General features: G+C 36.5%; 1 protein-coding gene across 1 annotated transcript in view; it reads left to right on the forward strand.

Annotated features, from left to right (window-relative positions):
* MPDZ (multiple PDZ domain crumbs cell polarity complex component) overlaps positions 1 to 15,661 on the forward strand; it is a 145,967-nt gene that overhangs the window by 45,423 nt on the left and 84,883 nt on the right. The window contains 9 exon segments of the mRNA XM_032477691.1: positions 1,876 to 2,085; positions 2,560 to 2,699; positions 3,514 to 3,727; positions 4,418 to 4,546; positions 6,116 to 6,325; positions 8,915 to 9,029; positions 9,376 to 9,464; positions 14,531 to 14,714; positions 15,505 to 15,576. Of these exon segments, the coding sequence (XP_032333582.1) occupies positions 1,876 to 2,085; positions 2,560 to 2,699; positions 3,514 to 3,727; positions 4,418 to 4,546; positions 6,116 to 6,325; positions 8,915 to 9,029; positions 9,376 to 9,464; positions 14,531 to 14,714; positions 15,505 to 15,576 (1,363 nt within the window).

Below are 15,661 nucleotides of genomic sequence, written 5' to 3' on the forward strand. Positions count from 1 at the left end.
GGCAGATTCCTCCACTGAAGAAGTCTGCGTTCTAGCCTGTCTCCACTGATAGGGATGGAAGCTCCGTGACAGCAGCGTGCATGCAGGCGATAATAAGCACCACAAAGGAGAACAGGGCAGGGTAGGCTCATGCAGCTAATGATGGGGTGCTGTCTCGGTTAGGGTTGTCAGGGAGGGCTTCTTTGAGGTGGCGCTGAGTGCCCTGGGAAGAAGTAAAGAAGTGAAGACGTAAGCATGTGAACACTTAGGGGAAGGATGGACGTGGCTGCTAGAGAGAGCAGCTGGGCAGTTTGAGGAACAGTGAAGTAGTCAGTGTAGCTGGAGCCGTGTGAACGAAGGGTGAAGTGCTGGGAGATGAGTTCAGAGAGTGATCCAAAAACATCATTGGTGTAACCTTACTTATGATTAATTGTAAATAAAAAGCTATATTCCAGATACCTTATAGAAATTTGAAATTAGGATTGACTGTTTATACTGTTTTAATGATTATTTTGCTCTAACTAAATATTGTTAATTGTTATATTTCTTATTCATGTATTAATAATTAAATTATAATGGTATTATATATAAACATTGATATTTAATGTATTATTTAATAATATATTATTTATATATTTTTATTAGATTATTTTTCTCTGTATAACAGGCACAAGTAATTATAGAATACTTTTCAAAAATGGAAAGACCTTTTTTTGTTGTTGTTTACTAATGTCATCATACCCGGAGCTAACCGTACTGTGAGGTTTGAGGGCACAGTCCTTCAGACTGGGAGCTCTGCCCAGGACCTGTGCCACCAAGAGCCAGGAGTTAAGCTCCAAATACAGAGTTGGAAGGAAGAGTCCACATAAGACCACCCTCTCTTGTGATACCAGCTGTGCATTTAGGGAGGTCTCCAAAACCACCGTCAGGTTCAGCAGTTCACTAGAAGGACCAGTGGAACTTACTGAAAGCCATTATACTCTTGGTTATGGTCTTTAGCAGGGATAGGATACAGGCTAAAAATTAGCCGAAGAAAGAGCCGCACAGCACGATCTGGGAGGATTCCAAATGTTGAAGCTTCCATTTTCCTCTGGAAGTGTTCCCTTCCCCAGGTCCTCCTGTGACAGTATGTGTACGGTGTTGCCAGCCCAGAAATCTCACCTGAGCTTGACTTTCAGAGTTTTTATTGGAACATGATTTCATGGGCATGACTGATATGCCCATGTGATTTAACCTAGTGTCAGCATTTGTGCTGAGACCATGTGGCCTCGGCCTACCATGAATGACAAAGACATTTCTATCACCTGGGAAATTCCGAAGGTTTAGAAATTACTTCCTAGGAGCTAGGGACAGAGGCCAGGCCTCTCTTTGGAGAGATTGAATTCTTTACCGCATAAATTGCTGTAAAAATTCAAGCATTGTAGAAATTATGTAAATGGCCCCCTGGAATCCCATCCCTTGAGGACACGTAGTATTCTGTTGGTTGGTTTGTATATTCCAGATGTTTAACGCACATTTCAGCATATTTTGAAGGTACAATGAATTATACTATACTTATTGTTCATTAACTAGGCTTTTTCGCTTAAGAGAGTGTGCATGGATGTGCGTGTTTTTGTGTGTTTTAATGAGTACCCTGAAGTTGAACACAGGAGATAATTAGTTCTTAAAACTTTTTTCACCTAAATATACTGCTGCTTCGAACATCTTAGTACGTATATTTTTGTGTATTTTTCTAATTTTTCTCCTTGAAATAAATCTTTTGAAATAGAGTTGCTAAATAAAAGGGTATGGACGTTTTGAAATTTTGTATGTACTTCATTATTACCCCTCTTGGGATGGTTTCTGTGAATTAGTTTATGGAATGTCAAAATTGTTAATAATCTCCATTACTCTTAGGTAAACATTGCAACTTCGGCAATTTCAAACGTCGAATGTGCCCATATTCCGCATCTCAGCCCAACTGTAATTCCTACGCTGCAAAATGAGTCGTTTTTATTGTCTCCAAATAATGGGAATCTGGAAGTTCTTACAGGGTTGGGTACTTCACACATCAATGGGAAACCTGCTTGTGATGAATTTGATCAACTGATCAAAAATATGGCCCAGGTAAGAGCATTTCTTCATGTTAGCTGTGATAGAAGGTATTATATCTTAAGAGTGTAATCTGGTCCTGGATAATTTGAAGACTATTTATATATTTACTTTATATATGTTAAATATACACATCAGATATTATATATTATGTTAAATATATTTTAAAGTACTTTGTTTATGAAGACATAATATCTGAAAAAAATGGAATGAAAAAGACGTAAATTTTGTGAGCTTGGGTGGTTCAGAGATTTTTCTATTCCTTTTTTTTAGTATAGCATTTTACACTGAGCTTTATATATTATGTTCCAGAAATATTCTTGAGGATAAATAAAATGTCTCTTTCTAGGTGATGAGTGACAAAGATTATCTTAGGAAAAATATTTTTATTTTTGTCGATTTTTAAAAACAGAATAATGCCACTAATAAGATGACTGTGAGTGCAGTGATTGGCATTTAATGACCATTTTTGCTTCTTTTCCTGAGCAGGGTCGCCACATTGAAGTTTTCGAACTCCTCAAACCTCCCTGTGGAGGCCTTGGGTTTAGTGTTGTGGGACTAAGGAGTGAGAACCGGGGAGAACTGGGAATATTTGTGCAGGAGATCCAGGAGGGCAGTGTGGCTCACAGGTGAGACTGTCTCCTCTGTTTCTGACACCACAGTCAGAAGGTGTTGATTAGCTTGGGAGAATTTCGAGAAACAAAAATGAATAAAAACAGATAAAAAACTGAATGTAACCTGCTGTTAACTAGTTTTTAGAAATCATGAAATCATTAACATTATTATGGTAAAAAAAAAAAGAAAGTCCTTTGAAAGGAGAGTCCTTTTTAAATGTTTAACTAAACATTTTTTAATAAGGAAAGAAAAATTTGAGCAGGACTTTATTCTCACTGTTATTAAATGTGCTCTTTTGATTTGATTTTAAATTACAGTGTAGAAAAGTATACGCATGACCTATGATAATTTGAGCTATGTTTTATTAATGTACTCAAAGCAGCAAGTAAGTATATGCATCTCTGCTTTCGTTTGTGGAAGATAAGGACACCTCATATATGTTGTATAGATTGAGTGGGTAGCTGAAAAGTAGACTTTAACCTGGGAGGGGTTGATTAGGGGTGGGTCAACTGGATCCAGTCCACATACATTGTCCCTTCCGGTTTTATTGAGATATAACCGACATATAGCACTGTGTAAGTTCAAGGTGTACAGCATAATGATTGGACTTAACATCGTGGAATGATTATCACAATAGGCTTAGTGAACATCATCTCATATAGATACAAAATGAAATAAATAGAAAAAACATTTTAAAAAGTAGAACAGGAGAACAGTTACCAAGTGTGGGTGTCAGAAAACAGAATGAAAAAAACCGTGAAATGCACGCCAAAGCTGTCATTTTCTTGAGAGCTGTCAGTTATCTTTTACCTCCTTTTTCAATCTTAGAGATGGAAGATTGAAGGAAACTGATCAGATCCTTGCTATTAATGGACAGGCACTTGATCAGACAATTACACATCAGCAGGCCATCAGCATCCTGCAGAAAGCCAAGGATAATGTCCAGCTGGTTATCGCCAGAGGCTCATTGCCGCAGCTGGTCAGCCCCATAGTTTCCCGTTCTCCATCTGTGGCCAGCACAATTTCAGCTCACTCGAATCCGGTGAGTACATTAGAGTTTAAAGAGGAGCAGAACATATTTTTCTAGGTCTCTTTGGTTTTGTACAGGTTCTTTGTACTTCTTGGATTTTTGCCTTTTTGTTCTTTTCTCTCTCTTTAGCCTAGAATACTTTTTTATGTTATTATGATTAAGTTTCTGACTTCTAAAAAAGCTTTTTCTTTTCTTTATTTTCTTTTAACTTGACATCGTTCCTTAAAAAAAAATTAGTTCCTTAAAAATGGACTCTATCTGTAAACAAATGTAATCTCGATTTTGCTTCGTAAGTTGTTAACAGTTAGCTGTCAGAGACTTTAAGTCATCTAATTAGGAATCCTGTGTATCAGGATTTATGCAGAAAAAATTCTTCACAGCTAAGTAGGCTTTTTTTTTTTCCTTTTTCCTTGATCTTTTTTTTTTTTTTTTTTTTAAAGTTCTGTAAAGAATCTTGCAAATTGCTGTCTGCTTTTACCTGGTTAAATGCGGCAAATTGGTAATTTCAGGAATGATGATACCATTAGCAGTGACAGTCTGTTGAAAGGGAAGTGCACCACATGAAAGGGACACTGTTAAGGCTCAGTATTATGTCTCAGCTCTTTAATTATTTAATACTAGTCACAAAATAATATTCACAAGAATTTCAACTGAGAAAAATTTTAGTTTTCCTTCAGATTCATATGGGAGCTTTGTTTTCAGGTTCACTGGCAGCATGTGGAAACTATTGAATTGGTGAATGACGGTTCTGGTCTGGGATTTGGCATCGTAGGAGGAAAAGCAACTGGCGTGATCGTGAAGACCATCCTGCCTGGAGGAGTGGCTGATCAAGTAAGCTGCTCCAGCAGGTCTTTTATGCTGTTTTGTCACAAAATTCGGCTTCGTCCTTTACGCGTTAGAAAGAAGAAACGGGCCTTAGATAATGTCAAGGAAGCTGAGTTGGAACATTCTGGGCTGTTTGTAAAGTGTTTTTTCTTAGACATGGGGAGAAAAACATTTGAAAAGAGACTTTGACTTCAATTACAGATACAGATAGTGATGACAGACTAAAGCCCAGGGGGTTGTTTTGATCATCGTAGAGGTAGCTATCCCTTATTTTATGATCCTATATCAGATTTATAAGCCTCGGTAGTTGTTTTATAGCCACAAGGCATCATGGGAAAAAGAATACATCATCACTGGAGGAAAAAGCAAGATTCATCTTATTTATCCCTTTAGTGATGGGTCACTTTTATATGGAGCACAGCCTGTTTTTATGTAGAGATGTTCATTAAAGCATTGCCATTTATGCTGTGTAACATTGTTAGAATATATGTGAGAAAACTGTAAAATTACTGATTATGATTTATATTTTAATTTGACAAGTTCTGCTAGTCTCTCTTTTGCTTTGGTTATAACATTTTATTTATAAAACTGTTTGCTTTTGCATTTATATTTGAACTTACTTAGAAAGTCAGGTTTATCAAGTATTCATATTCATAAGTGAAAGTCAGATTTATGGGCAACCTTATCCACAGAGGTATATATGACATAATACAATGATATGCACAGTTTCTTCCTTCCATGATATGCCTGTATCAAGCAGTATCCAGTGAAATTTCTCTAATTGACCAGCTTGCAATAAATAAGCTTAATCTTCTATATAAAGCTTCACGGTACATTACTGTAGGTACTTGCCATATGTCACTTTTTAAAATTCAAATTTGAATTAATTAAAATGGAATAAAATTACCAGCTCAGTTCCTCAGTTTGGCTAGCTGTATTTCAAGTGCTCTATAGTCACATGTTCCTTGTAGCTGCCATATTGGACAGTGCAGAACATTTTCATCATTGCAGAAGGTTCTAGTGGACAGTGTTTGTATGGAAGCTTATAAGAATGCTGTTCACTTCCCTCAATCTGTCTAAATTTACATCTCACAAGGATTTCATCTGCAAATGAGTTCTTCAGGGATATTTATAATCGAAATGGCAAGGCAGAAGATTGTGGTATTCACTCAGTGCTTTTTTGTGGTTCATACCATATTCTGAGTAATACATATTTGTATGGTGAGTTATACTTCATCTTTCCTAAATGGCAGTTTCTCTTTTTTTGTATATCTCAAAAATTTCACAGAAAGGCTAATATTTTTTTGCGTTAAGTGGGTAGAAAACAATTTGAAAAGCTCATACTGACTATTGAGTTTAAGAATATTTGTGAATTTCATTGACTTCTGTCACATTGAATGATGTTAGGATGCTTCAAAAGACAGTTAACATTACAACCACATGTTTAATGTACCATGATTGGTAATTCATATCATGGTTTTATTTGGTTATTATTCCCATTCCCTCATTTAGGATTTTTCTGATGAAGTTAATAATAGTAGAAGCCTGATTAATCAGACCCTTTTTACTTATTAGCATGGGCGATTGTGCAGTGGTGACCACATTCTAAAGATTGGTGACACAGATCTAGCAGGAATGAGCAGCGAGCAAGTAGCCCAAGTCCTCCGACAGTGTGGAAATAGAGTCAAGCTGATGATCGCACGAGGTGCCATAGAAGAGCCTACAGCATCCACCTCTCTGGGTGTCACGCTGTCCTCATCCTCCTCTTCGACGCCAGAGATGCGAGTAAGTCAATAAAAACAGTTAATGGGAAAGTCAGACTGTAGCACTTAGATGACAGTGGTGTTTATTTATAAACTAGACTTATTAATGTTCGTATATTAATGCTAAAGAATGAAACAAAATTCAAATGTACAGATGTTTCAGCACTAATTATTAATTAGGAACAAGTGTATAACAGGTGAAAGGTTGCTTAAAAATCCTTGTTCACTATTTTACGTTTTTCTCTAAGCAGCACTTTTATGAGGATAATGTTTTGAAATATGGATGAAATTTTAAAGAATTATTTGCTACTAATACCTAAAATGTTTAATTGTTTCTCTTATTTGGAAGCTCCTCTATAAGGTGGGCTGTAAATTCCAGTCATTCTGTTTCTTTTCTTAGTGTCTTTTTTGTGGCGGGAATGGATGAATAAAGCATACTAAAACCTTTCAGTGTTATTGTTTTAAGGTAGAACTGTTATCAGATTCGTAGTGAGAAGTGGCTATTCTTGACCCAGTTATATAATTTTTTAAACTAAAGTTATACTTTGAGGGTTGTAACAGAAGCTTTATTCATAGGCATAGCAGTCCATCTTTGTTCTTAACTTGATATGAAAAACTGGGACATTTCAAAATTATTGGAATGTGATGATTATCTCAAATAGTTCAGGTCACAGGACTATAGTGTATGAATATCAACAAAATGATTTTCCCCAGAAATTTCTTAAATATTTAAGAAGAGAATTACACTCAATTTCTAGACGAGCTTTATAGCAAATGCAAGTTTTGCGTTCCTTTCTCATAGATCTAAAAACATCTCTGTGCTTTTTTCTATTACAGTTTTTTTTTCTAACACAGTTGCTACAAATTCTTTCTTTAATATCCTAACCTCCTCCACAAACCCTTGAAAACTTTATTAGAACACTTAAAATTTCCATGATTCTGTTGTTTTTAGGATTCAGTTTGGTTGCTATTTTTTACAGGGAGAAAGAAGGAAAGAAAGAAAGCCTGTTTATGAAAGTATTTAAATGGCATTCTTTTGTGGTAAACAAAACATTTTATTCAGCAATATATAAATGAATGCAATACCGAAAACCACTTGATGTAATTGAAAGCTTAGAAGAATATCTATTCTGTGCATATCATCATTTCTGAAGCTTGTGCCCCTTTTAAAACCATTCGATAGTCAAATTGCCACCCTCTAAAATAGCGCTCGCACAAGTCTTATTAAAAATAGAAAACACATTTGTTTCAATTGAAGCAGATTTCATCCTGTCATTTTCTTGTAATTATCTAAACTTTAAACTTTTGCTAAGTTTGCACAGATAATTATATGCAATGGAAAAAAAATGAAACTTTACTATAGAATTAAATCTCATTTAGGTGGACTATCAGTGAGATATAGTCAGAGTGTGCTTAAACTAGATCAGAAAGTGTTACCAGCCAGCCCCAACCTGCATGTCCTTTTGAACTACAGGATTCGTTCTGTTGTGATCTTTCTGGGGTTCCTGTGGAATCTGCTGACACCACACTAGTATATAATGCCAACAGCTTGTTGCTGACTTATTACATTAGTCCACTCATGCTTAATTCAGAACCCTGCGGTCCAATATATAATAACAGTGATGCATATTAGAGAAACATGCTTTCAGCTATCGTTCTAGGAATGAAGGAAATCAATTGTGGAAGGCATGCTTTCCTTAAAAAAAGCTTTTCATATTAAATTGTGAATTTATAAAGCAAATACAATTTTAAATTAGCTCTTTGGTACATTTCAGTGGTTTTGAAAATAATCAGTCTACTAGTCATATATCTAGAAGACAGATTCATATTCATGGCATTAGAATCAGCTACCAACTTAAGCTGGTAATAACAGCATGTCCTGAGTGGACACTATGGCCCCTACGCTCTAGGAGGGATTGACATACTGTGCAGCATTTAATGCAAGGACTCTGCAACCAGCTCGTCTGCATCTGAATTCTGCCTCTGCTAGATTGCTTGCTGTTTGTTCTTGGAAAAGTTTATGTTCCTCGGTTTCCCCAGAGAAAAATTGACAGTAATTGTACCCACCTCCTAGGCTTATTCTAAAGAGTAAATGAGTTGGGACATGTCAAGTACCTGTTACATAAATACTGCTCAGTAAATGTTAGCTGGACTTGTTTGTATCCCTGATGGGCAGTTGAGTAAAGTGACGCTTAGAAAAATTCAGTGGCAAAGCTAGGTTTGAACTTGTTGATGTGAATTCAAAACATGAGTTATTTCAACTGTATTACATCCTGACTCCTTCAAAAATGAAGATGAGCCATCTCTGAAAGTAGAATTTGTCAATAAGAAACTATATGAGTTTTTATATTTTGTGCACACAAACAGTTATGTATTTATCTGAAGAGGGTGGGGTTCAGCTTTACTGCTGACATTCATTTTTAGTAAAAATGCCGTGCTCAAGCATCTGGTCAAGACTGAAGGAGTAACTCCTGTTACAGTTCTCTAAAAGAATTTTCTGACACTCAGCTGTATCATATTCTTCCTAAACAAAGGTTGTGGCTTTAAAAAGCTTATCTTGTTTGTTTACATGTTTATTTCTCTGTATATTTATTTATAAATTTTATTTCAGGTTGATGCTTCTACTCAGAAAAGTGAAGAAAATGAGACATTTGATGTAGAACTCACGAAAAACGTCCAAGGATTAGGAATTACCATTGCTGGTTACGTTGGAGATAAAAAATTAGGTAGTTTTTGAACATGAGTATTTTATTTCTTTTACCTTGGCAATTACTTCTAATATCATCGTCTTATGAAATGTTGAATCAACATAATATATTTTCAGATTTTTGGATAAACTGATTGAAAACTTCCTTAGGAATAATTTAATGCTAGTGATTGATACTATTTTTCAGACAAAACCGTTGTCTTATTCTGTAGGTGATGTTTCTCCTAGTGGTTTTGTTTGTGTGGTTTGTTGACTTACATCTATTTAAAGTTAGGACTTTAAATTTGGAGAACAGAGGATGGATACTCTTTTGAGTGTGCTTTGTGGATAGTAAAACAAAACATTTCTATTGTTTCTAATCTTAGAACCTTCAGGAATCTTTGTAAAGAGCATTACGAAGAGCAGTGCTGTTGAACATGATGGAAGAATCCAAATTGGGGACCAAATTATAGCAGTAAGTAACACGTTTAATGACAGCTTCGTTAATTTTCATGGTTGAGAAATGCATCCTCCTAGTTTACTTGGTTTTGAGAACTGCTGGTAGCTCTGTACTAATTGAAGCTTGCTTTGGTGATTTAAGGCTGTCATTCCAATTACTCATTTTATTATTTTGTGGCAGTAAGAGCATTGGATAGAACATATACTGATCTCAGTTCTAAAGGTGGGACTCTTTCTTGAATAAATTCTGATATATCTGATTTCTGGTTTTAATGAGGTTGTTACATTAATAATCATATTTATATTTTAGTTGCAGATGCTCCAAAGCTAAAGACCAAATGTTATAACCTTTAGTATACTTGAATCTAAATTTGGGATGTGTGCATTTTTTTTTTAACATCAGCAGAATGATACTCTGATTGTTGTCACCATGACCAGGGCTTATTTTAGCTGTAAGAGTATAAAGAATAGTAATTTTAAAAAAAAATCCAACCTCTCTTCTCTTAATTAGATCAAGCTCATCATTATTATCCTAGTAACATTAGTATGTTTTGGTACCATATGGCTATACAAGGTAGTGTAAAAAGAATCCAGCTCTCATTTCAGTGTTCACTAGAAACCGGACTACCCTAAGTGCTTCTCAGAGCACACATCCAAGAGACCCTGCATCAAGGGCTTTCTGATGAAGTAAGTTTAGGAAAAACTGCATGTGATAATGGTTCCTTAAGAATTCACATTGCACATTGAAAAGTCAAAGACTGATGAGTTCTGCAATAAAGAAACTTGTTTAACTCTTTTGCTTCACAGTTTCTAAAACTTTTGTAATCATGGATTATTTCTTTCCTCAAACATATACTAATATTCTTTGGAATACATTTTGGGGAATGCTGATCTATCTTAATATGTATTTGTTTGTGTGTACTTAATCTCTGTTGTTTCCTTTGGCATCATAGTAAAGATGTAGAATGTTACGATAGAAGAGTCCTTGTGCATTGCAGCTTTACTCACAGCAGCTAAGATGAGAAGGTGACCCCGATGTCCACCTAGGGACAAGTGGATAAACAAAACCTGCATAGATAAACCTTGAGAACATTATGCCCAGTAAAAAAAAGCCGGGCACAAAAAGACAAATACTGTGTGTTTCCACTTAGATGAGGCATCTGACGTAGTCAAACTTAGAGAAACAGAAAGTAGAACAGTTACTGTGAGTGACTGGATAGAGGGGGAAGTGAACTGCTCAGTGGGTGTAGAGTTTCAGTTTTGCAAGATGATAATGTTCTGGAGGTCTGTTGTATAGCAGTGTGAATGTACTTAACACTACTCAAAATGGGTAAGGTGGTTAATTCTGTTACGTGTTTTCTACATCAATTTAAAAAAAGGTAGAGATGTTCTTTATCTCTGCCCTTTGCTTCTCCATTGTAATTCCCTGACTCTTCTTGGGCTAAGTTCTAGAAAACTCCTAACTACATCTGTTCACCTCTTGAAATCTGCTCTGAAGACCACATGTGCCTGCCACCTAAGGCGGCTATGTTCTGGAAAAGAGCTTTCCCTGTTGTATCTCCATTTTAACATACAAGGAAAATTAACTACATTTTTATTTTGGAGGAAAAGGAGGTAGGGAGAGGGAATGAATCCGTATCTGATAAAGAATTACATATTGAAAACATAGGTAATGTACTCCCTCCCCCATACTGTATATTTTAATCCAGTAGAAAGCTTTTTTAAAAACTCAGCTTTACTGAGATAGAACTCACAGAAAATACAGTTCATCCATTTAAAGTATGTAATTCAGAAGCTCTTGGCATCCTCACAGCTGTGCATCCATTATCACAACCAACTTTGGAACATTTTCTTTATCTTTTAAAGAGACCCACACCCATTAGCAGTTACTCCTTCATTCCCGCATCCTCCCAGCCCTAGACAAACATCAGCCTACTTTCTGTCTCTGTAGACTTGCCTGTTCTGGACATTTCTTATAAATTGAATCATTCAGTAGGTGGTTCTTTGTGATTTGCTTCTTATGTTTAGCATAAGGTTTTCAAGCTTCATCTGTGTTGCAGCAGGTATCGGTTCTTAATATCTTTTTATAGCTGAATAATATTCCACTGTGTAGGCATACTACATTTTATTTATCCATTCATCAGTTGATAGACATTTGGGTTGTTTCCACTTTTGGGCTATTATGGACAATGCCACTATCAATATTCATATGCAAGTTTTTGGTGGATGTATATTTTCATTTCTCTCGAGTATATACTTAGGAGTATGGAATTGCTGGATCATATAACTCTATGTTTAACCGTTCTGCAAGAACCAGGATTCCTTTATCTACAAAACTGGGATAAGGTAACATCCCTTCTGTGATTTTTAGGACAATCGAAAGAGTAATTTATTTAAGATACCTAGTATACTTGGCATGTAAGTACATTTTAAATAATCAAGCAGGTATTTATTGAGAGCCTGAAATGATGCACATTTAAAGTGTCTCATAGAAACTTCCTTTCAAGCTTGTTGTTTTCATTCTGATATAAATGGAGTCTCAAATGTAATTTTGCCAAGGCCTGGTCAGTACTGAAGGAAATTGTTGGCTCAGAAGTGGAAGCTCCGTTCTTCTGAAGTCTTCTTGTTTTCGATAAAATCACTTGTCTTTGCTCTCACCAGTGTTCTGATTTTCAGGTTTTAGCTGCCCTCTCTTACTTCAAAGTTAGAGGCGTCTCAGACTCCCAGAGAAAATCATGCAGTACTTTTGATCATGCATTCATTTTGTGCAAAACACCACCATCTTGTGGGCTTTGGAGATTTGAGTAATAAAGGTCTTCACACTAGTTGCATTTTCACAACTGCTGTCTTTATTTTTTTTTTTCCAATTTTTTCTTGGCAGCAGCTGTTGAAACTATGCTCTGTTTTAATTTTGTAATTGTTGAGATGGAAAGAAAATTAAGAAATTGTTCCTTACTATCTGAGGAAGTATTGTTTTAAAACATGAAACTTTTGTTATAAGATTCCTGCTTTACAAATTGTACTCTGTTGACCCCTAGGGTTTCACTGTAGACATTACAGGAGAGGGGATAGAGCAAATGGGACTTTTTTTTTTGGCACATTATGTGTTGGTATTCTATGTAAGAATTGTTTAATAAAAGGACTCTGTTTTTCTTTTTCAAGTTAACCAAACTTGTCATTAGATAAAATTACGTACTCATTCTGAATAGAAGTTTCTCCAAGTTACTGATGTAAGGACTTGTCTTCCATGGTTTCCAGTTTTATTACACTGTTTTTTCTGTTATTATATTTTTATTATTCTGTCCAAAAGGGTATCAACAAGGTAGAGGTGGGAGGAAAGAGGAGAGAGATACCTGTGTTTAAGTTGCCGTTTAGCTCAAAAGGATCATATGAGATTACATAACTTGCAGAGTATAAGGTGGATCATTTAGATCAGAGGTCTCTAGATTTTTGACTGAGTACCTCCATCAGTTAAAAATACATATATAAATTCTTCCTTTCTCCTTCCTCTTTTCTCTGTATATTCTTATATGACATATTGTTTTATATATATTATGTTTTGTTTTATATATATATTAATATATGTATTGTCTCATATTAGTTAATGTATATATGTTTATATATAAAACAAGTGAGATTTCAAAATATGTTTGATTTAAAATTTTATTATAATCTTCCAGAAGCTTCTGCAGTGAGGGTACTTCATCTGGGAGACCACTGATCTAGGTCTAATGTAATCCTCATTTATTGACTAAATATTTGAATGCCTAATGTGGTCAGCACTGTGCTTAGAAAAGCATGACGCTTACACAGCCATTCTAGCTGTCGCAGTTCGAAAGGAATATCAATGGCTTTGAATTTCAACATTTAATTTATTGTTCCACTTTTCCAAAATGTTTTCAGTGTAATTTTATGAATTTAAAAATAAGGTGTTATAATCTTCATTTATTCCAAAATAGAATTTGATTTACAAACAAATCTTTGACATGTGAGCCAGTTCCCATTTGTGAGTATCTCCCATGTGAACAGCACCATATTTAGATGACACACTGTCTGTCCTCTTGGAGATTGCAGTCATAAACCATGTAATGACAGAGAATGTAAAATGAAATTTCTGTTAAGTGCTATGAAGGAGAAATGGTGAGCGGGACTTTAACTATAGTCAGGGACATGGAGATAGTTTAATTGTGGAAGTAACTGTTGAACTGAGATGTAAAGCAATTGTAGGTGTTTTCTAAGTGAATAGATGAGAAAGCACGTTGGCTGGAGTGGACTGTCGAGAGCCTAGACTGAGGGAACAGGACTTGCACAGACCTCATGGCTGAAGGGGGAGCTGCAGGTCAGGGGAATGGAAATGGTCGTCTAGGGCTCGAGGGCAGAGTCAGGGGCATTGTGCAGGATGAGGTCAGTGATAGGAGGTGGGGACAGTTGACACCATTCTAAGCCATGTTGAGAATCTGGAGCATTGTCCTAAGGAGTGTTCTATGGGAGGCACTGTTGGGTGACAGGATCATGTCTGTGGTTTGGAGAGATCACAGGGGCATCTTCAAGTATTTTGACATTTGTGAACTAGAAAAAGGGAAAAGCACATATATTTTTTGAAGAAGCCAAGAAATAAAAAGGAAGGTGGTTTTGTCGTCTTTCTTTCTTGAAAGCCAGTCTAAATATGATTTTGGAATTGGTCAGCACTCTCAGTGACCACTTTATTCCCTGAATTCCCTAGTACCTCTCTATCCGGCAAGTCCTGCTTTCCAAACCTGGCTGTGCATTAGGGTCACCTGAGAAACATACAAAAATATTTTAAATGGTATATCCTGGGCCCCACCCTAGAACTGCTGGCTCATTTCTAGACGTGAGACCCTTTATTCTGTACTAAAACAAACAAAACACTTCGAGTGATTCCAGTGCATCTGAGCTAGTGCTGGTCCCCAGACAGGTGTTAGCGCCTTCCCCAGTCAGGGGAATACTCATTCCCAGTTCCCTTCTCACTGACAAGCAGTAACCACGCATTTGATGAGTTGGTAATACAAATATCCATTTATTTCTTTGTTTATTTCTCAATACATCATCTTCCTATTATAGGTAGATGGCACAAACCTTCAGGGTTTTACCAATCAGCAAGCAGTAGAGGTGTTGCGACACACAGGACAGACTGTGCACCTGACACTAATGAGGAGAGGAGCGAAGCAGGATGCTGAGCTCACCGCGGGGGAGGACGTCGCAAAAAGCACGGTCGCGTCTCCCATTAATGCCGGTGTAAGCAAAGGTGAGGCCACAGTAACCTGGTTTTCGGTTAGATTCTGACATCATTTTGATTTTTTTCTTCTAATTCTGAAATTATTTAAAGGATAGTTTTTAGTCTTAACTATTCGTTATGAACCAAGTAAAAAGGGAGTTTAATCAAGTTGGGATTAACTAGACCAGTGACGCGTCCGTTGGCTGTAGAATGGGCTCTGAGTAAAGCGGATTTCTGTCCCGTTCATGCAGCCACCACTTCTCATTTAGAAACATGTGCAGTTTACCTTTCTGCCCTCGCCTTACTCTTGGGTGTCATTGCCACGTTTTCCCTTCAGAGGCGAACTGTTCTGCCTAGATGATGTGTGTGGGCCCTAGGACATTTCTAAACGCCCAGCCTTTCCTCAAAGGAATCAGCTTCAGTCCCACGTTTAGGCTTGGCTAGCTGGGACGGGACAGCCTGAGACTTAGTTGCATGTTCAGGAATGTCCTTCTTAAGCTGTTTGTACATGAATATCTGAAAATTCCTGAAATCCCCCTGCAGCTCACTGAGGTAAGGGTTCATTGGTAGAAGTCAGGCTGTTGGTTTGCAGGTGCTGTTTCATTTCTGACTGTTGAGCATCCTGGTATTTATGCCGTCTGCGAGACAGGGAGGCATGTCCCATTAACAGGAGCACTTTCCTTTAAGTACACGTGGTTGTTGAAACGTTTACCTACAAAAAGCAAACTCCCATCTAGATGTTCAGATAAATAAAATGGGGTTTGAAAAATTCAAGTGCTTGATTATATTAGACATTAACTCCTAAAATCTTATCTTTAAGAAAATTATGAAGAAGATGAAGGTTCTTTATCTTCAGTAAGAAACACCAGTACATTACCAACTGAAGAAGAAGGTAAACACCTGGAGCCAGGTTATTATATATTCTTTACTTTTTTTTTTAGAGAAATTATTTTTATAAATGTGATTCTAACTCTAGA

This window comes from Camelus ferus, chromosome 4 (assembly GCF_009834535.1).
Source record: "Camelus ferus isolate YT-003-E chromosome 4, BCGSAC_Cfer_1.0, whole genome shotgun sequence".
NCBI lineage: Eukaryota > Metazoa > Chordata > Mammalia > Artiodactyla > Camelidae > Camelus > Camelus ferus.